Here is a 22298-nt window from a genome sequence, read left to right on the forward strand (position 1 = left end):
AAGCATAATATAAGAGAGAGAGTGTGTGATTAAACACATGAGGTTTACATGGTTCAGTTGTATAAGTGGGATTTTTTATGTCTACGATAGAACCTTATGTAAAATTTTCCCCCTAAAGGCTAAGAATCATTAACTCTAATACCATGTTAATATAAATTGAAGGAGAAAAATATTGTAGTGACGTAGAAGCATAATATAAGAGAGAGAGTGTGTGATTAAACATATGAGATTTACATGGTTCAATTGTATTATGTGTAACGAAGTACAAAGAATTCTAAGAGTTTATATAGAGTAGTAGAGTTTAGGGTTAGATCTAGATGAGTTGTACATTAAATTGGGCCTCATAGACCATTACATAATAAATAATAAACCTAAATATATTTTTCTAATGTGAGTTAGATGTTGTATGTCTTTTATCATATGAACTTCTAAAGATATTCTATATGTGAAAATTTGTAAATGCTACTTATTTATTTATTTATTTTTTTAGAGATTTTCAATTTATAATATCCAACATCTGCTCCCGATGAATAACATTTTTAATTATGTCACAAAATAAATAAGACAAATAATTACTTTTTTTTTTTTTGAGAAGGAGACAAATAATTACTTGATATGCAACATTAGAATTATTGACAAAAACTGTGGAAGAACTCTGTTGAATATTCCAGCCCTAGGGAATCACGCCCGCGGAGACTGCGTGTGATCGCGCGCTGCTCACTTCAAAGTGTTTACACGTGCCACAAAATACGCTTCTGTTTTTGTCGCAAGTGTTTTATAACGTAAGCAAAGGTTTGAAGTGAACGTCACGTTCATGTCATCACTACTTTTGTCTTCTCATATTTTTCTCACTTTTTAGAAGCAGTAATAGTTTTTTTTTTTTTAAAAGAGTATTTATTTCCCTTTACTATTTATTATTACTTTATTAGTAGTAGTAACGCGGAACTAGGTTTGAAGATTCTTCCCATGCTCCATCTCTGACTTTCTTTTCCTATTTTTTTAGTCTTTTTGTGGCTTTGGTTGGACCTCTATGACCTTCATCAATTCAAAAAGTAAGAGAGAGAAAGTTAGCACATAGGTAATGAACTTGAAGGAAGGAGAAGAAATGGTCAGCAATTGGACTTAGCTCTCCTCTTACTGTTCCTATTCCTATGACCAAAGACTGGTCTCAATGAGGAAAATCCACTCGGCATTTCTTTGGTCAAACTTCCTCTTTCTTTATTAACATTCAAATTTTGCACATTCCTTAAATACCACACTCCCTCCTTCCTCAGCCTTTCATCTTTCTTTGTTCATCTTCCAAGATTCAGCCTTTATTGCATTCCTTAATCACTTTCAGTTTCTGTTTTGTTCTGTTTGTCTTAGACTATTATTTTGGATCTTTTCAAGAAACCCGTATACCAAAAAAAAAAAAAAAAAAAACCTTTTTGTAATCAGTGTCCAAGTTTTGCAGCTAAGCAAAAGTAGCCTCTTTTTTTACCATAAATTCTCAAAAAACAAACTCATATTTTGGCTTACCTTCCATATGCTCAATATTCTAGCTTCCTTATTATATCGGCTCTTTGTCCAGTAGCACGTTTTTGGCGTAAGATTGATTTATTCCAGTTTCTCATGCTTCTTCTTCCTAACATATATAAGCAACCAGTACTTCTGGCAATTTGAACAAAATCAGCTTATCAACACTATAGGCTATATTTGCTCAAACATTGTCTATATCCTTATATTTTTGTGTGGTTTATAAATGGATAACATGGGAGACTGGGAGCAAAAGAATCTCATAAGTGAGTTAGCACAAGGCTTGGAGCTAGCTAGGCAGCTCCAAATCCATCTCAATGTGCCATCTTCATCACATGAGGCTCGTGAATTCTTAGTCGAAAAGATCTTATCTTCTTATGAAAAGGCACTTTCAATGCTCAATTTGAGCAGCTCGGTTAGTGAGCCACAAGCCATAGGAGGTGCAATTCGAATGTCCGAATCTCCACCTTCTCTAACGGGGAGTCCACGAAGTGAGGATTCAGATCGAGAACTCAAGGATCAGGAGCAAAGAGATGCCTCTAGAAAGAGGTAAGTTAAAAGCTATATAACTAGGAGTTGACTTTAATCTTGTGTAAATTTTGGGGTATAAATATTTGGACTTTTAATGTTTCAGAAAGACCTTGCCAAGATGGACACGACAAGTAAGAGTTAACCCTGGGGTGGGACTTGAAGGACCTCTTGATGATGGCTTTAGCTGGAGGAAATATGGGCAGAAAGACATTCTTGGAGCCAAATATCCCAGGTACAACATTTTTCCTTAAATCTATTTTGGTTAATATATAGTACTTTTCGAATAAGTTGATAACAAGCTTTGTGTGGTTTTTGAACAATAACAAGATTGTCCATGGTTCATATCCATGTGAACTATAACAAGATTATTAGTATATAACTTTAGATGTAACTAAAAGCACAGAAACCGCTTTTTCTTGTCCTTGTGCTGTATTATCTGACTTATCAGAAGCAGAAAAAACAAAGGCTGTAAACCTGACTTTTTCTCTGGCCAAGTATTTCATGATTGCATTGAATAATTTAGGTAATAGACATACACTTAAACATATGGTTGTTTGCATGCCTCAGTTAAGATTTAACTGAATAGCGTACTTGTTGGACTTTTTATTCCCCAACAGTTGTCAAGGCAGAAGTGGAAGATAGAGGTCTAAAAGAGCATGGTTCCCCCCAAGTTTTTGAAAAATTTATTCATCTATTATTAAAATATAATTATCAATAAAAGTTTTGTGTTCCAGGCACCCCCAAATATGCTCCTCCCTTAAATTCAAATATTCAAGTGGTTGGAATTTTCAAGGAAGCATAAATTATTTCATAAAATTATAAGAATATTACATAAAGAATATATCCATTCCTATTCTTGAATTTTTTTTTTTAAATAATAAAAGTTAAATATTTAAAGTACTTAATGTTGAAAGGACGATTTCTAATAAAAACTGATAATATTAAAATTTAAGAAGAAAAATTGAATCAGGAACTTTTTTTAGAGGTGTTACTTTTATCTTTTTTCATTGAAAGTATGAAGCGTTTCACTTATAATTTTCTAAATATGCATGCACTCACATATATGCATGCATGCATGCATGGATATAAAATGTAAAGGTATGTGTATGTGTATATTAAATTTAGTTATGTATTGCCCTCACAAGATTACTTAGATGGTGGATTCATTAGTCTGAGGCGTAACATAAATTTGAATGTATCAAGTTTATTGGTCCTTAGATTTTTGCGTTGTCTAATTGGGGAGATCGAGTAAAATAGTTTGAACAAATATTGTGATACCTCTTCCTTTTATATATATATGTTTTGATACTATAGTTAGATCCCCTAAAAAATCCTCATTGAGCCCTTGCCGACAATTCAAGATTGTTAAATGTTAAAAGCATTTATGGTAATTGCACTGATGCTTAATTATATAGTTATATGTCATGTTTCCTTATTATTAGCATATTATGTCGGATGCATCGATCAATATATATATATATATGGCATGCTGCATCAATAAATTAAAGAATTACATCATGCTCATTAATTTGTTAAGCTCTTACTCTTCGTTTTAGTTTTCTGATCTAGTGACACCACCTAATAATTAAGGCACATCCCTCCAAATTAAATAGCTGCCCTTTGATGTCAAGCAACAAATAACTAATACCCTTCTCAAAAAGTTGGCGGCCGGTCATTCTCTATTTCATTTTGGAATATATGTTGTTTATTATTACTATTTATTTATTTTTATTTTTATAGATATGATAAGACTTGAACCTATAACATCATCTTTATTATGATTACTCTTTACTATTATGTGTAAATATCAATGAATTTCTTGTTTGTATTTGCAATATTTGTGATTAAATCTTTTATTTAAAGATAAGATATATTAGCAATTGAACTAACTAAAATCTACCAAATATGATCCTATTTGTAAAGTCAATAAATAGGTTATTGATAATAGTTTTTATTTGCCATTATTTGGAAAGCCTACACTTTTTTTTTTTTCATTATTCTATTTGAAAATCATTTAAAAAAAAAAAAAAAAGATTTATTAAATCCATCAACAATATGGAACCAAAAAGTATAACCCCTTCAAAGTTGATTTTTTTTTTTTTTTTTGTTAAGAGTCTAATAGCACTATTAATTAGAATTTCTTTATATTTCTAGTAGAGACATTCAATGTTCAATTATCTTTTTTCCTATTGTACTATCACCTTTTTTTTTCTTTTTTTAAAGTTGAATTTTCTTAAAGAAATACCAACATGAGAGAGGGAGCAGAATTATAACCTATTACTATTAGACTTGTGGCCCAAGTGGCTATGGAAGCAAACAAACAACTGCAACCTTTACACCTATGGCCCAAGTGGCCATGGAAGCAGACAAACAACTACAACCTTTACACCTGTGGCCCAAGTGGCTATGGAAGCAAACAAACAACTACAACCTTTACACCTGTGGCCCAAGTTCCTATGGAAGCAAACAAACTATAGCCTTTACACCTAATTATATGGCCAAGTGGTAAAGAATATATTCTTTCATGTGGTCCTGATGCGTGGTGTACAGGGAACTCTTCTTTCATGGGGTCCTCATTGGTGGTGGGCTCAGGATTTAGAGCATGGGACATTACAATTTTAAAATAAAAACCAATAAAATTTTGCAAGAATCTTATTCTGTCATTATACAACTTTTTTTTAACCTGAACAATAAATTGCTCCAACTTGCAGAGGCTACTATAGATGCACACATCGAAATGTCCAAGGTTGTTTGGCTACAAAGCAAGTTCAAAGATCCGATGAAGACCCGAATGTGTTTGAAATCACATACCGAGGAAGGCACACATGTGCTCAAGCCTCAGCCACCCACACTGTTCCTGCCCCAGCATCGCCTGAGAAACATGAACCAATCAACAGCGTGAACCCTGCTCCGCTTCTAAGCCACCAACCACAACAAACTCAGCAACTATCACAAGAAATGCTCTTGAACTTCAGGGAAGCCCTCAAAGTCCAAACTGAAAACTTAGACACTGCTCACCACTACCAGCAACCATTTCCTTCGTTTGGTTTCCCTGCTGCTGCTTCTACATCGAGCGTCAAGGTTGAAAACCAAGTGTTCCCGGACTCCCTGATCGATAACAATTTTGTGGGAAGTTTTTCTCCTTCATTCATGTCTCCTGCAACATCTGGAACTAACTATTTCACTGTGTCTCCAACTGGGGTGAATAGCTTTGGATCAGTGCACCAGAATTTGCAGACTTCTGAGTCTGCTGCAACTTCAACTAAAAACTCTCCAACTGCTGCTTTGGATTTTCCATTTGATCAGGACTTTGACCCCAACTTCACATTTGGGAGCTCCGGATTCTTTCCTTGACTGCATGCTTCAATAAAAGAGAGAAGCTTGTCTACGTACAAGTGGTGAGGTCTCCTAAGATGAGAAGGAACTTTTGCATCTTACATATGTGTCGTATTTGTCATAATAAGCAGGTTGTGAATCCACAAATCCACATATTACGAAAGAGATGATATATATGTTGGATGTATGACATAATTATTGCTTTGAGTGGGGCAAAAGTTTTTTTTTTTTTTTTTTTGGGTATTGGTTAAAGAATTTTGGGTTGTGAACATAGGTAGGTTGCAGTTTGAAAGTACTTTTTTTTTTTTGGCTTTAAAATGCAAAATACACATTGATATATTTGCTCCAAATAGCTTAATAAGTACTTTCAAGATGTTGACCTGATAATGATTGTATTTTCTGCTTAGTAGCAATTTTGATTCTTTAGATAATGGGGGATGAAAGTATAGGGAAGCGTGTAACATCCTTTTGATAGTCTAATGTGTAATTTTTTCCCAATTTAAATTCAGATAATTAGTCCGATTAATTGGTTCAATAAGATCTTGTTGAATAGTTATATTTTTTTTAACAGATACAACATAGCACTCAGGGTATTCATCTTTGTGAGATGGTGGTGTAAAGTTAAGCTGCAAAGTGCAAAAGGCCATAAATTAGCTACCAGACTAATTATCTGAATTTATGGCCTTTTGCTATCAGACTGATTATCTATATCAGACTAATTATCTGAATTAAAAAGGGTGAATTTGGTTTAACATTTCTAATTTTTACTTTTTTAAAATTGCGTTTTGTTATTGCTGCTCACCTGATCCAATGCACAAACATAGAAAAATCATATTATCGGGCCCAAAAAGCACTATAACAATAACTTTACTAAACATATTAAATTACGTTTGAAACCACAAATGTGTATTTTTTTTGGTTGGCCAAAAAGCGGTAACGAAATGGGTACTCAGTTGTTTCCAGTGCCATTGAATCTCAAAAGACTAAATTAGATTGCAAACAAATTAATTTGAAGTAAACTAATGCAAAGGTTTGCATTAAACTGATCAAAGCCTAAACTTTCACACTAATACAAAATGGAATCAAACTTTAGTAAATATGATTAAATTGATTCAGAAAGTTACAAGGAAACACTTACGAGCATAAATTTTTCACTGCCCTACGACCAACGGAAAGATCTCCTAGCTAGAGGTGTTCGTAACTTCCTGTAACTGCTTGAATCTTTTTGCAACATTGTCATTTATCTTCATTGCAGGTGTTGTTTTTGCCTTTGAAAACTATCACAGGGATTGCTCCATTAATTCTTTTACAACTGTATGCTCCGTACTGCACTGCTTACTTATCATGCTCTTAACAATCCATGATAGATTTAACTAAGGATCATGTAAACTGGCATTTTTAGAACAATTGTTGATAAATTATATTAAATTAGGTCTAGTACATCTAATGCACTAAACTCGGTCAGATGGTGAAACATATCCAAAAATGAACACATATTATCATCTTAACGGGTCTAATACTACTGAACACTGAACCTAAGCCTGACAAAAAAAGTTTTGATATTACTATTATGAAAAATATAAAAAACTATCAACAAAATTAATTATTTTATCATTTTTCCATAAAAATATTTTTAAAAATAATTTATAAACTAATGGCGACATTCATTAACATTTTCCTTTAATATCAAAAATTTATTTTAGGTAAATTTTCAAAAAATTCACGTGGACGTGGGAGTTTCTTTAATTCAAGTCTCATTGATTCTTTAAAGTACAAATCTGGGCTCTGAACCATTAAAGATCCAGCAATCATTACCGACGAAGGGACAAAGTTTTCAACTTCAAATGCTTGTAGATCCAGGCCCAGGTTTTTGTAAAAACTTATTGAATGTATTCGATTCCATTTTTAACATCGTTTGAGATTAATTGGGGCTCCGCCCGTTGACCCAAAATAAATTGATTGGGCTTTTGCTACTATATGATTGAAAACTCAGTAATGGACCTTGCACTAGTCTCATCTAAGCTAGGACCCATGCCACCCTAAACTAGGACACCACATCGAGCTGGGCCTACCACATTTTATTATTATTATTATTTTTTGCTAAGAACTGGGCCTACCACCGTTCTCATTAAGAACCCCACCAATTTTTTTTTGTTTTTGGTTCTTTTTGTTATGGTAGGAAAATCTCTAGTCATCACCAAAATCTCTAGTCATCACCAAATTTACTTATAGAATTGAATGCCTACCATATCAGAATATTCTAGTTCAATCAAACTTGAATTGAGTTAATAAATTCTCTTCTGAAATTAGTTAGTGGGCCTTTTCAAGGCATGCATTTATAAGGGACCATAACCCTAATTTGGAGCTGACTGCTGACTAGAGTAGCACAAAGAAAAAAAAAAGGGATTACCAAAATCTATTATAACTGGTGTGACAAATTTACCCAAAAATTTAACTTGAGAAGAGTCAGCCCAATTGAACCTAAACATCATATTCTTATTCACTCGGAGAATTACATTACCCTTTCTTAAAGTTTTTTTTTTTTTTTTTTTGGCTCACCTCTCCTCTAGTAAAGAAGTATGTGTATTAAATAGAAAACTTCGGAAAGGTAAGTGAAATTTTCTCATATTTCACCATAACTTTTTATTACCTTATTCAGGTTATTTAGTTTAAAACAAAACTTAATTACAGTACTTAGGTACTGTATTTTGGATTCCTCACTTAATATTCAGCTATGTGATTTTTTTTCTAATGAGATAAAAATGTATTTTTAGTTAATTATAGTCACATAACTGAATTTTAAAAAGAGAACTTAAAGAATAATACTTAAGTACTGTACTTAAATTTTGCTCTTTAGTTTATATACGTATAAAAATAAATAAATTATTACTTATTTAAAATTTTTTTTAAGTAACTTGATATTACAATGGATGAAAATTTGAATCCTGATTCTCCTAGCTAATAAATGAGGGAAAATTATGTTATTGAATTAAAATTCTTTTGATACTTTTATATAATTTATCGTTTAAGTTTAATAAGTTCATAAATATAAGTTTTCCGAGATAGCACTAAATATAATGTGATCTATCCTTTAAAAACACCATGAAGTGTTAGTTGATTACAAGGAGGGTTGGTTTATGTCAAAAGTTCTAATTTTGTACAGACTTAGTCCACCCAAGTGGAGAAAGTATGAAACGAATTGAATTTATTAAGTTTTAAACTGGTTCCTTCATTTTTACTTTTTCAAACATGAAACTTCTTTTCTAAAAGGATGGTTATCTTCCTGGGGGGGGAGGGATAGTCACATCAATGTTCGATGTAGTAGGATGTTTGAGTCTCTTGGCCCACTTCACCATTGAAGTTATGCCTATTTTTGCTAAATTTCGATATGTCCATAAGCTACAATCCTATTTACCCAGGAGTTGGTGAAGGGCATGAAAAAGGAAGTTAATAGCATAGCCCATATATGGATACATAAAAGTGAAGGTATTATAATCTTCATGGCATTCAATTTCAACTACCCAAATATGTCAATTTTACTGTAGGTCGTAGCCCCATCCTTGTCAATAGAGTGATATTTAAAAGTGGATCATATTATCATTATTAGTTTGCAACCATTACAAAGCGATTTAAGCAATGACAACTTCATAATTTGTGGATGAATATTCTTTTATGTAATCTTCCATTGGTTTTATGATTCTTAATCAATCAATCTTCGTGAAAATCAAAATACATTTTCATTTCACTGTGCTTTAATTACCTCTTTAAAGATCCAGAACACGGGTCTATCCTATTTTTGCTTGCATTATTTCAAAAGTTAGGGTTTTCATTGTAAAATTAAATTTACAAGGAAAATGTTAACGAGTGCCCTTAGAGCATTAGTTAATAATTTATTTTAGGAAAGTTTTGATACTACTTTTATGGGAATGAAAAAAGTTGTCAAAATATTAATTACTTTTTTTTTTTTTTCATTTCTCATAAAAACTTTTTTAAATGGATTATTAACCAGTGCCCTAAAGGCATTCGTTAGTATTTCTCAATTTACAATAAGATACCTAGATTCATCACAATACTACTACTAGTACTAGCTAGACAAAATTAGTTAAGGCAGCAGCTAACAAAAGGTTAAGCATTAAAATCCACACACATACATGAATGTCATAACTCAAGATTACAGAAAGTTGGGGTAGACTATCCCCACTATGAATTTAGGTTAGAGAGACAATAAGAATGTCCAACCCTATTACAATAGGCCATAATAAAAGGCATACAATTATTGATGAGATAGTGTTACCCTACTCTAAAATTAGGTCAGACAGACAATAAGAATGTCAAAACCTGTTGGAGTGTATTTAAATACAGCATTAATTAAGACAATTTGAATATCAAGTATGTCTCGTCATGTAAGTACAGATATTAACGCAATATTATTACACAAGTTTTATTGAAGTAGTTACTTCATTAATGGGTGTAACTTAGTGTTAGCATTAATTTCGAAACCTAATCATTAGCATATAAAAGAGTGCAACTCTTGTAAACATATAAAAAAATTTCCCAAAAATAATAATGAAATCCGAGTTTAGTTAAATCTTGGACATAGGTGTCTTTTGATTTTACCATTTGCACATAAAAGACATTTCAATTAATTTCAAGAAGCAATTATGTGTTTGTGACATTGATTGTTTCATTTATAGAATAATTAGGGTTTAAATCCTTTCTCCCCACTGAAACAATTAAATTACTAAAAAACTCAATTGAATAATTTTATAATATTTTATGGTATATCCGGTCTTAATTTAAGAAAAAAGTATTTATAGTTGTGGAAATATATAAACCCTGGTCGATTCTTTGTATTAATATCTTTGTATTATTAATATCAATGTTTAAAGCTAAGATAAGATCGTTTCCAACAAACTCTATGCTTTTCCAAAAGGATAGGGTTCTTTGAAGTTGGAAGGAATTAATAACTCAAATATTTAGAAAACTTACATTTTTATTTTTTAGGCTCGTATAACATTAGACTAGGGGAACATTCAGAATTTTTAAAACCTATGTTACATCTAGTGCTAGATCTGATTGGGAATGCTTCTTCATAATATTAACTAATATTGCAGATAAAAAATGAGGTGAGGAACCAATGGTCGACTGCCACTTTTGCCATGCATATATGTCTTGTAGTGAATTGTATGGTTCAAGTATTTAGGGATATATAGATTATTCCGTTTAGGTTCAGTCACAACTCACAAGGGCGAAAAATTCTCTAAAAAATAAAAGGAAAATGTTAAAGATACTACGAAACTTACCATATAATCTTTACAAACTAACTTAATAATGAATGTAATTGATATATTTCAAAACATAATAAATGAATGTTAACATTACTTCTTTATGATTGGTGAAACATCAGAGTATAAAGGCTATGTAATAAATTTTCTAATATCTAAAAAAACGATGTAGTTATGACAAAGAATCAAGAATCCTTTAAGGTTCAAGTCTTTGATTTTTTTTTCCCTTTTTGGTGGAATGGCTTCATGAAATTTTTGCAAGCAATACGAGGCTTTATGTATCTTTTGTCAATGTAAAGCTATCCTTAAATTAATAAAGGTATTTTTTTAATCTAAAGTTTCATTAATCAAACAGAGGAGCCAACATCAACGCAATCAACCTTACAAGAATCTAAGATGAATTTTGGGACTTCATGCTTATTATGCTTATTACAACAGAGAAATGACTTTTGAGTCTACGAGTAAGTGTTGCAGTAATCTGAGTTGTAGAACTGAAATTTCTCCTTTTTTTTTCTTTGAGAATCGATTGAAATTTCTCCTAACTCAGCTAATTTATAAACTCACATCCGGAATAAGATTTACCAAGTTCTAGAATATTACAAATAATAGGGTAAAGCTTGGATCAACATTTTTCAGTAATAGGACCAATGTCTTGCTGATCATGGCCAAAATAAATTACAAAATATATTGTCTAATAGTTTGATGTTTAACGAATATCTTAAGGGCATTGGTTTAAAAAATATTTTTTAAAAACTTTTTATGAGAAAAGAAAAAATAATTAATTTTTTTTTACAGTTTTTTATATTTTTCATGAAAGTAATGCAAAATTTTCTTAAAATAGTATTAATAATTGTTCTAATAGCACTCGTTAACAGGACTATTATTATATAAGTCTAATAAACTGATGTTATCACCAATCATTAAAAAGCAATTCATATATTTTTATCATGCATGTTACTAAAGTGATATCAATCAAATTCATTTTCATGTTAATTTATAATCATTTTGTAGTAAAACTAGAAATGAGTTTAACATTATCCTTAACATTTTGATAGAAAACATTTTGTCAGTATCAACCTTTTCTTTTATGGATTGGGGAAAAACATATTATTGAACATTTGTCTATGGTCAAAATACGCAACAATAAAAATAGTCACCCTTTTTAAAGCAATTACACCACAAAGTTTTTCTTTCTTTCTTTTTATAAAGTAATGTTTCTTCAATAATGAGATATAAACATGCTCATGGTAGAAATGCACCTTGAAGTTTTCATCTCCAAAGCTGTGCATACATGCATGCACGTATTAGATGTTGCTTCACGGATGGTAGCTGAAGGCATTTAATTGAACTCTCTCTCTCTCTCTCTCTCTCTCTCTCTCTCTCTCTCTTTGTGGACATTTAATTTGAACTTTGGAAATGAAAATTGAAACTCTCTCTCTCTCTCTCTCTCTCTTTGTGGACATTTAATTTGAACTTTGGAAATGAAAATTGAAATTCATAGATTGACTAAAATATTGAGAACTCAGTTACAAGAGGGTTACACTACCTAATATAGTAATACAGGTCATTTTCTATCATAGAAAATGACCAGTATTACTAATAAAGTTCAGCCTCGTTTAAAAAAAAATACAGGGTCATGACTGATTAAAAATTACAAATGTAGTTAATAGGAATGTCCGTAAATGCCTTTCCCACATTCCCTTTTATTAGTGCACTTCTTCAGCTGAGAGTGAGAGACAATGGTCTTGTTAGGGTTGAGACTCATCAAATTATCTTAGTGGACTTCGCAGAATGTTTGCTGAATTTGGTGAGCGAGTTCCTCGGCGCTAAGTTGACATTCAATTCCAATCTATTAATCAAAGACATACCCAATCATTAGCTTCCAGTTTTTGTTAATGAATTTAATCTAATCAAAGCAGTGTGTGTACACAAAACAATTCTTCAATAAATTAATATATGAGGACAATGACTGGAAGGTACCATAGTTTTCTGCAACATCTCGTGGTTTCCAAGACGTGCATTAAACTTTAATGGCCAGTGCAGTACTACGAAAACGCCAGTTTTAACAGATATGGACTTTGAAATTACTGCAAATCAACCATGCACACAATTTCCACTGGATATATTGCCATGCACAAATTTCCTCGTTCAGTGTTTCAGTGGCTCTTTTACTCCGGAAGTGCACATGCGTTGGATAACAAATATTTGATGGGTCCGGTTAATGTGTGTCATAAGGGTATACATTAAGTCTTCTATTTTTGGAAATTGTTTTTCGAGAATTGAAAAAGCTGTCAATACTTTTTCAAGTCTCGAGAAAATTTTTTTCAAAAATAAAAATTAATATATACTCTTAAGGCACACATTAATAAAATCCATATTTGATATATGTCAACATCTAAAGATCTAATACTTTTGTGTACTGGACTCAAGTTGGTTCTGTTCTATATATACAAATTTATGATTTTGAACTACCTCTAATTTTTACAGAGTTGTCTATTTAAAAGCTTATAGACAATAATTTCAGTGCCTATGAGAGAGAGAGTGAGGAAATGAATTAAATGAGGTGCATTTCCGTAGATTCCTAAATTATTAAGGAAAAATATTAAAGACATTATACACACACACATATATATATATATATATATATATGTTTTTTCTTTTAGATATTATAAATTTTATTATATAATTTTTAAAATTAATGCTATAATTAATATTATTGGTGAATTTAAAAAAAATAAGAAACAAATATTTATATATTTATTTTTTATTAGTAAAAATTAGTTTATAAAAAATTATATAATATAATATATAGTATCCCTTGTACCCTTTTTGAATACAAATGCCTCAAACCGTCCCCCAAAAAAAAAAAGTTACTCTCTAAAAATAGTTATCGTAACACTCCAAATTAATAAAATAAAGGTCTTGTTAACATATGCTTTTAGAGTATTTGTTAATGAATTATTTAAAAAAAGTTTTAATACCACTTCTATGGAAAGGTAAATGTTAATAAATGCTCTTAGGCCATTGTTTAAGAACTATTTTTAAAAACATTTTATGAAAAAATGATAAAACAATTAATTTGTTGACAGCTTTTTATATTTCTTATTATAATGTTATTAAAACTTTTTAAATATGGTTTATTAACAATCACCTTAAGGGTAGCCATTAACATGACTCTAATGAAAAATATATAAAGGTGTCAAAAAATCAATAGTTTTTTACTTTTCCATAAAAAATTTTAAAATAGTTTATAAACTAATATTTTTAAGGCATTCTTAACTTTTCTCATAAGATAAATTTAATATAAAAAAGGAAAATTCTTAGTTTATATTGAAAGTACACAATAAACCTATAATTACCCATTTAAAAATAACTTTTCTAGTGACTCTTCCAGGAAAAGACATAAAAAAAATAAATAAATAAAAAGGGTTAAGAGTTGTGAAGATACTTTTAATTTCTGCATATACTCAACACTAAAGTGAATTGTGGGCTCTCATTAAAAAAAAAAAAGGTGAATTGTGTGGGCGTATATATATATATATATATTAACTCTGTAATGCTAATAACAATCTTTTGACCTAAAATTAAAGCCCAAAAGAAAAAGAAAAAGGAAAAGGAAAAGAAGTGTGTAAAATTTTTAAAGCTGCAAAATAGCTGTAAAACTGTTTTACCTTAATGGTGAAGAAATTGAGCATGGTTTCGTCGACAGTACTGATCTTTACGTGGAGAAGTTCAAGAGAGAGGTCTTCCAGGGTGGAAATTATTTTCATAGCTTGGCCAGGAATTGGAGGAGACACTGTCTTCAAAAGAAGGTTTGGACCTGAAAACTTCACCTCCACATCTGCGATTGGAGACTTTGAATTCGCGACGAGCTCATTGATATTATCATTAATATTGGAGGAAGTGGAAGAAGATGAAGGAGATGGCTCAAGTGAAGTAGCCATTGTGGGGGAGAGGTAACCTTGTTGCACCCTAGGCTTGTAAGGGCTAGTTGGCTGTGGGGTTCTTGGGCTAATGGGTAAGTTTAGTCTAGGGCTTAGAGGTGGTTTTCTAGGGCTAAGTGGTGAAGGCCTTGGACTTGAACTTGGAATTAGCCTAGGGCTTAGAACTTCGGTGTAAACTTTTCGTTGCTTCTTGGCCTCCAGCGATTGTAGAATTTGCTGCAACTCATTGATGTAATCGACCACCCCTCCAATTATTGATGCTTGATCTCCCTAAACCATAGAAGATTAAGTTTAGTAGTATTCAAGAGAAATAAATATATACTGTAAGTAACTTGGAAGAAATCAAAATGAATGATTGTATTTTAGTTGTAGTTTTTCTTAGATGTTTTGGTACAGTCAAAGCATGAATAGGAGTCCCAAAATTTATAATAAGGTGACCCTATCACTTCTCTTTTTTGCAAAGGAGCAAGTAAAAATCTTTCTACATTTCTACCAAGTGCCTCAAGCCTTTCTCTTCCAAAAATCGAATGAATTTTAGGTATAGTTGAGAGCCAAGCAAGCATATAATTATGTGCCAAATTAAGCCTAATGACTTTGCGTTGGTAAGATGGAGAGTCAAGCACATATAGTGATCCAAAAACTAACCCAAAATACATAGAAAAGTTTAAAGCCAAGAAAAAAAAAGTTAAGTTGTGATCGACTTTAATTTTTAAACTTATTTGTTATGTACAATTCATTAAAATTTTATTTATTTCAAAGTACCATCATTAGTTAAACAACTTCAAGAAGAAAAAAATTTAGCAAAAAATCAAATAAGCTGCAGCTTACTCTTTTGACATAGAAGCAAGGCATAAGTGACCTTAACACAGACAAATGCTCGTTCATTTGCTTCCTTCGGTTGCGTTCCACAGTTATATGAGACACCTTTTGTTGCCCTTCAGGGTTTGCTTCCTCTGAGCAAGTCATAAGCTTCGGCCTCTTCCTGCTCTTTGGTGATATTTCAAACTCAGTCTCCGACTCTTGCAAAGCACTGCAGGACGATGCGGATTTCTGAGAGACCAGTCTCGGCGTTTCTTCACCTGACCCAACCACAACCTCATCAATAGGTGGAAACTCCACCACACCCTCAAGACTCTCAAAGATATTAAAAAGATCATTACTAAAAAGATCATCACTGCCCAAGTTGCTCTCTCCGAACTCATTTTCATCAAAGAAACCAGACAAACTATCACCCATATTCAACCCCCAAAAAGAAACAAACAAACTGCAAAGAGAAAGTGTCGGAAAAAAGCTTAGTTATTTGGTTTGAAAAAGTGGGGACTGACAAAAGGAAAAGGAAAACCCCCCTCTAAAACACAACTTTGGTTTCATCTCTTTATAAATGTGTGTATGTAATTTAACTTATGTTAGAGGACAATGGCAATGCAAAGTGATGATGCAAAATCTTCAATGGGTGACTCATCCAAAAAAATGGTGATGGAAGTTTATCAAAACCCTACAAAAAAGAAAAAAGGAAAAAAAAAATGTATCGGAGGGAACTTGAGTGATACCAACTTTATGGTCTTTGATGCTTAAATCAAGAAACCTCAAAGAATAGATTGAAGAGTAGAAGTAAAGTTTTGGTGTCTCATACCTTCGCAAATGGGGCGGCCGGGTAGCTCTTTTATAGGGACTTAGATGATCATTAGGGGCCATTAGTGTAACAAAAATACATAACTTGACAACTCTTGTAGCCTTTAGGTAATGGTCCACTACTACATCCAATGCCTTCTGTAGGTTACGCCCTTCATAGTTTTAGTCTTGTTGGCGCTACAGAGTCATCTATTAAGTTGAACGACTTTCTTAAGATTTTCCTTTGCTATCACTAAGTATAAGAAAAAATCATGAGACTCCTTCAAATATTTCGTTATGCATATCATGCGTGGCCTAAGCTATGGATATAAACCTATGCTTAAATTAATATGGCTGGATGATCAGAAGGCTTCAACCAGCTCAATTGAAGCCATCCTTCTTCCATGTAACANTGGTCCTCTTAGGAAAGAGAGATAAAAGGTGGAGGAAAATGAGAAACTTAGAACAACAAAATATCACAAATTTATATAACATTTTGTTTTCAATTATGGGTGTTGGTGCAATATTTATTATTTATTTTAACTATATGATATTGACATTTATTTGTGACTTTTTGTTAAAATTGTAGAACAACTTCTTGAAAATCAATACTCCGATAATATCATAAATACATAATATAACAAAAATGTTATATTATAAATTTACATCTTCTAATTTTAATAATTTTCAATTCATTCTGTATTTGTTTTTCCAGTCATTAACTTTCATTCTTTGCCAATGTAATTTCTGTTTAGTTCATCCAAAAAAAAAAATGGAATTTCTGTTTAGTTTTATTTGACCTCATTAATTAATTTATATTTTTACTTTTTAAAATGACCATGTCGTATCTAATTGTAAATCTCTTTCATTAGAAACAAGGCCTGTGGTACCTCTTTAGAACTATCGTCAATTAAATGATACATAAATGACTACAACGTGTTGTTGACGCGCCCTAGTTACGATTGTGCATAGAAAATATCAAAAACAGTACAAGTCCTTCAATACTTCCTTCGTTATATATATTATATATAAACCCTTTTTCTCTCCGCATTCAACGTTCTCTCTTTGATTGCTAGCTCTAAAAGTCTAATCTGTTTACTATTTCCTGGTTTTCCATTTTCTTGGGATTCTGAGTTCCACTGCCTCCCTAATTCCCGGAGAGATTCCTCAACAATTAACGGTTAAGACTATAGACTTGAGAACCCAAACCAGCTTTTCTTCAGAAGAGTTTGATGGCGACGCTCAGTCTCTTTCAACTCAGACCTTATTTACTCCTTTTAGTATCCCCTTTTTCTTGATCTTGACAATCTACACCTCCCACTTTTCCATCTGGGTCCTTTTCAGGGGGGGGGGGAGGAATATGAACCAAAAATCTAAGTAGAAGTGAGGTTGCGAGTTTTATGGGAACCGCATTTCATTTAAGTAAAATTGATGTTTTATCACATTTATTTTCAATGATATTATACTATTTAATAATTTCAATAAAATTAACATATAACTATATCCATCTTTAAATTACATATGTCCTCTATATATATATTTTTTGGGGACAAAATTGGAAATGCCCCGTTTGGGTAAAAATAGCAGCATAATGCCATTTTCTCCAAACTATATAGGGAAATGCCCCTCTTTTGTAACTCAATTTTCTCAAAATCGAGTTAGGCCCTATAACGGCATTTTTTAGGAGCCTATAGTGACGTTTTTAGGATCTATAGTGGCGTTTTTTAACTCGATTTATAAGAAATCGAGTTATAGGTAAAAAAAATTAAAAAAATTGCCTATAACTCGATTTTATGAAAATCGAGTTACAAAACGTTACTATAGATCCTGAAAATGTCACTATAGGTCCTTAAAAACGCCGCTATAGGGCTCCAGAATTTTTTTTTTTTATAACTCGATTTTGAGAAAATCGAGTTATAAAAGAGGGGCATTTCCCTATATAGTTTGGAGAAAAGGGCATTATGCTGCTATTTTTACCCAAATGGGGCATTTCCCAATTTTGTCCTATTTTTTGGTGCTGAAAATGTCCTTTATATACTAGATATGAATGCTTGATTGACATCAAATTATTGATCATATAATGTGGGGGTCCTTCCTAGTTCCTAGTGACCTTGTAGCTCGTTGGGCCTAACTCCCCAACTAATTTATATGTTTTCTTGGGTATAGTCCATAATAGGAGATTCTAAAAGCAGATTGGCCTAGGATTAATGGTTTATGGTAGCAATATAGCATTTGCTTGCTCAAAATGTATCTATCCAAGAAGGATAGCTCACAGCCGAGAAGTCCCCTTTAGTGATCAAGCTTGATCACTATCTCCAAATATTATCACTCCATTTTCTTTCGTATTTTCTTCCCCCTTGATTTTTGTTCCAAGCCCTTTACCTTCTTCCCCTCTCTTCTTTTTATATCATCCTCCTAATGGGCCCATCATGATGATGGAATATTCCACACGTGTGTGGGTCCCTCCACTCCTGGGGTCTGAGTGACTCTTTAGGTTCAGGCCACTGTTCCAACATGTCTAATCATGAATTAGGAGTGGCACCCATGACCCTGCTATCAAAATTATTTTTTTGTAACTTGTGCTAGACATCGGATATTGTGCCCAGCTGGTGGACTCTCCCAAAGCACTACTTTACATCCTCGACAACGATAGACTTTTGTTTGAGCGTTTCTGTGAAGGTGGCACCTCTTCTGTATAACAACTCAGCGTTCACCTAGTTAGTGTTGATCAGGCTTGGGCCAACCCTGACTTTGAGTGTGCCCGGCTTCGGCTTGGCATGGGCCGGCTTTTTTGCCCTCCCACATATAATTTATGTGCAAATCATATGGCTCATCATAGATTTACAAAAAAGTTATTAAATAATTTAATATTTTAAAGCAATTACATTAATTGTAACTTCAACTTAATCTTCTCTCTCTCTCACTCTCCTTGTAGATTAATATGAAGCAAATGAATATATATATATTTATATATTTGCATATTTTGTGACGCGTAATGAAATTAGATTATTTCGATTTTCTTAATGTCATATTACAACATATTAAAGTGAATGTTTAATACTTCTATAGTGGCGATTTTTAATCCTGTATCCCATGCCTAGGCAAACAACTAGATTTTTATGGATTTATTACGAGTTAATAATATGGGTTCCTTGGGTTCATATTAATCCGTTGAGAAGCAAAAGCATCTAGCTATTTAGTGAAGACCTCTCTCTCCAAAAAAAAATTTAAAAAAAAAAAAAACAAAAAAAGAAGGTAGTGAAGAGCATGACAATCTTAATTATTAAATCCGATGTATTTGGTGAGGCCTTTTCTAAGGTTAAGTGGGCGATTGGCAAAATATTTTGTTTCTAAAATATGGCTTTAGAAATGTCTTTGATGCAGCAAGCCAGTTAAATGCCAAGGTGTCTACCGTTTTACAAAATGGTAATTGGGTCTGGAAGCCAGAAATATCTGAAAACTGCTTGTTTACCTTACATGGTCACACACACACACACACACACACACACATATATATATATATATTTGCTGAAAGCAAGAAGAGTATAAAGTAACTAGACTCCTGCTAGTTCTTAAAAGTATAGTTGTTTTAACACTAGGGAAGCTGTTGGTACTAAGCAAAGATGAAGTAAATTGGTGAAAGCAGGTATGGTAATCGAGTGAAATTCCCAAACACTGTTTCATCACTTTGCTAGCCTTTAGCATTTAGTTGGTAATAGGATAGGGAGTTTAAATGGGGTTTTTTTTTTTTGGGTGGGCACTAACTGTGTGTTTTGTAGGAGCTATTTGAAGTACATAAATAATTTATTCTTTCATTGTTCTTTTACCAGAAGAATTTGGAAGGAGCTTTTGAAGGGCTATTTGGTCAGCAACTAAAGTCTTGTATGGGATCAAGTTTTAAAGGTCCTTTATGCAGATTGGTATTGGGGCTGCTATTACCACATATGAGAAGAAAGAAATGAAAGAATCCATGAGAGTATTTTTAAGTTTGAGGAAAGTATTTTACTTGTAATGATACGGGAAATCAGACTATGATGATGGCTAAACGGAAATTCTACATTCAATTATAAATAGGGTGTTATGTTATGATTGGGGTATTCCAATTCCTGATGTTAGTAGGAAGGCTTGAGTTTTTATGGTTTGTTTTGTTCTTGTTGTATATTTCTCATGTTACCTTAGCAGGGTTGTGACTTAGTGCATGGTTGACTTGTGACTTAGTACAAGTTATTGGTATATTGAGTTGGATTTATAGCATAAGAAAGTATCTTATATATAGGATATATATATCCTCCCTTTCACAATATATGAATTCTACACAAGTGTAAGACTTAAATATTGTGAGAAGAAATATGCATATAAATGATGTATGTGATAATTATTAATGTAATCTGGTAGGGATGTAATTTTGGTCTTGTCATTAATAAACTTTATTTCTTAATAATTATATATATATATATATATTCGTACATTTTCTATAATTTTAGGTACAATACACCTAATATTTTCGTAATATTAAATTAACTCTTTAAGTTGTAGGTTCCAATTAGTACAATTGATAAAAAAAATTTGTTCTCAAATAAGAAATTTGGGATTCAAACTCGGCCCACAACAAAAACGCTCATCATGAAAAGGGTTTCAAAGTTTGTGTTCATAGCTTTCATACAGTGTAGGTGTACATTTATTGCAAGGGTTTCCAAATTGAGGCCAAACATGTCAATATACATCAACTCTACCACAATTTGCTAGGAAACCAATTCTATTCTGGTATCACTTATATGTCTCCTGACTTGGCCAAGAAAAGAACAACTAAGAATTTTGATGATCCTTGAGAGGATAGTAAATAAGATAAGGGCAATTTATGATTATTAAATTTATTTATGAAAAGTAATTAATTCACACAAACAAAAAGAAATACAACCACACACCACTTAGTTTTGGACAGGTATTGATTGGTTCTAAGTAGAGGGGTTCTACACTTGTACTATACGTATTTAAATTATATGGACCCTACTCTAACTAGCAAGGTCCAACCCGAACCAAATGCTTACAGCCAATTGTTTCATACTTAGATTTTGAGCATAGGTATGATAGGCTTAGGCAGATCTAGATAAATCACTCAGCATTGTTGTCATAGATACATAAATTCAAGCATTACAACTACTTTCTCATTTATAGAATATAGGTGGCCCTAACTCTAACACTTTGAATATAGGAATATGGGACAAAAAAAAAAATGCATTGTGGGTCCTTCAAGACAAAATTCAAGCATTAAACCTTCATTCAATTCCTCCCCAATCTGAACCAAATTTTTATTTTTTTAAAAGAAGATGAAGAAAAACATCATTCAATAGCACCCACGAAATGTATGAGAAAAACATTATTACTACCATTAGTACTATTACACATTTAAGCTTTCATGCAGATGCTGTCAGTCTCAGCAGCATCTCTCTCTCTCTCTCTTTCTCTCTCTCTCACCCATCGACTTGTTCATCATTTTGCATGCCGATAAGTAAGGGGTCGACAATTTCGGATTTATCGGGAGCCGTTCAGTCACAATCGTATAGGATGGATGTCTTGAGAGGGCCCATGCAAATTTTGGTTTGGTCCCACAGGCTTTTATTGTATATTAGATTTCCATGGCCCATTTGGCTTGTCATGTCTCCTTTCCTGTCGCTTTAACCGTTGGGATGAATCTCCCCCATTCAATTATTAGATTCACACTTCTTATAAGATTTTTACTAGGTTAAATTACATTCCGTATCCTTTAATTTTGATAAAAATTCAATTTATATTAACTCATCCACTAGTAAAACAAAATGTTGTCGAGTAAAAGGTCCTTAATGGAGTTTTTTAAAAGGAAATTAACAGGGAGAATAAATTGCATAAATTTGAAAGTTAACGAATATTTAAACAAGGCTCATGTTAATTGATGCACTTAAAATAATAGTTAATAATCTATTTTAGAAAAATTTTGACATAATTTTTATGAAAAATAAAAAAAACTGCCAAAACATTAATTTTTTTTCTCATAAAAGTTTTCTTTAAATGAATTGTTATCTATTACTCTATAAACATT

At 32.2% G+C, this 22298-nt stretch overlaps 2 protein-coding genes across 2 annotated transcripts; one reads left to right on the forward strand and one right to left on the reverse strand.

Annotated features, from left to right (window-relative positions):
* The first annotated feature begins 1265 nt into the window (after window positions 1-1265).
* Window positions 1266-5902, forward strand: LOC112011868 (probable WRKY transcription factor 53). Its single transcript, XM_024044207.2, has 3 exons — window positions 1266-2064; window positions 2150-2278; window positions 4758-5902. The coding sequence occupies exons 1-3, from the start codon at window positions 1742-1744 to the stop codon at window positions 5398-5400; spliced, it is 1095 nt and encodes a 364-aa protein (XP_023899975.2). The 5' UTR covers window positions 1266-1741; the 3' UTR covers window positions 5401-5902.
* Window positions 5903-12357: 6455 nt separating this feature from the next.
* Window positions 12358-15849, reverse strand: LOC112011810 (transcription factor SPEECHLESS). The gene is made up of 3 exons (XM_024044147.2): window positions 15440-15849; window positions 14339-14881; window positions 12358-12516 (listed from the first exon to the last, which is right to left on the reverse strand). Exons 1-3 carry the CDS (start codon window positions 15845-15847, stop codon window positions 12442-12444), a joined length of 1026 nt encoding a protein of 341 aa, XP_023899915.2. The 5' UTR covers window positions 15848-15849; the 3' UTR covers window positions 12358-12441.
* Between the last annotated feature and the right edge of the window lie 6449 nt (window positions 15850-22298).

The sequence above is a fragment of the Quercus suber genome, unplaced genomic scaffold, assembly GCF_002906115.3.
Source record: "Quercus suber isolate HL8 unplaced genomic scaffold, Cork oak 2.0 scaffold_291, whole genome shotgun sequence".
NCBI classification, from domain to species: domain Eukaryota; kingdom Viridiplantae; phylum Streptophyta; class Magnoliopsida; order Fagales; family Fagaceae; genus Quercus; species Quercus suber.

Bases quoted from the DNA above. Each gene is read 5' to 3' on its own strand.
- LOC112011868 (XM_024044207.2), top strand. From the start codon at position 1,742: ATGGATAACATGGGAGACTGGGAGCAAAAGAATCTCATAAGTGAGTTA. The intron at 2,065-2,149 runs GTAAGTTAAAAG...TTAATGTTTCAG, and splicing joins AGAGATGCCTCTAGAAAGAG to AAAGACCTTGCCAAGATGGA. The intron at 2,279-4,757 runs GTACAACATTTT...TCCAACTTGCAG, and splicing joins CTTGGAGCCAAATATCCCAG to AGGCTACTATAGATGCACAC.
- LOC112011810 (XM_024044147.2), bottom strand. From the start codon at position 15,847: ATGGGTGATAGTTTGTCTGGTTTCTTTGATGAAAATGAGTTCGGAGAG. The intron at 14,882-15,439 runs GTAAGCTGCAGC...TCTATGGTTTAG, and splicing joins CTTGCTTCTATGTCAAAAGA to GGAGATCAAGCATCAATAAT. The intron at 12,517-14,338 runs GTAAAACAGTTT...TTTGATTAATAG, and splicing joins TCAATTTCTTCACCATTAAG to ATTGGAATTGAATGTCAACT.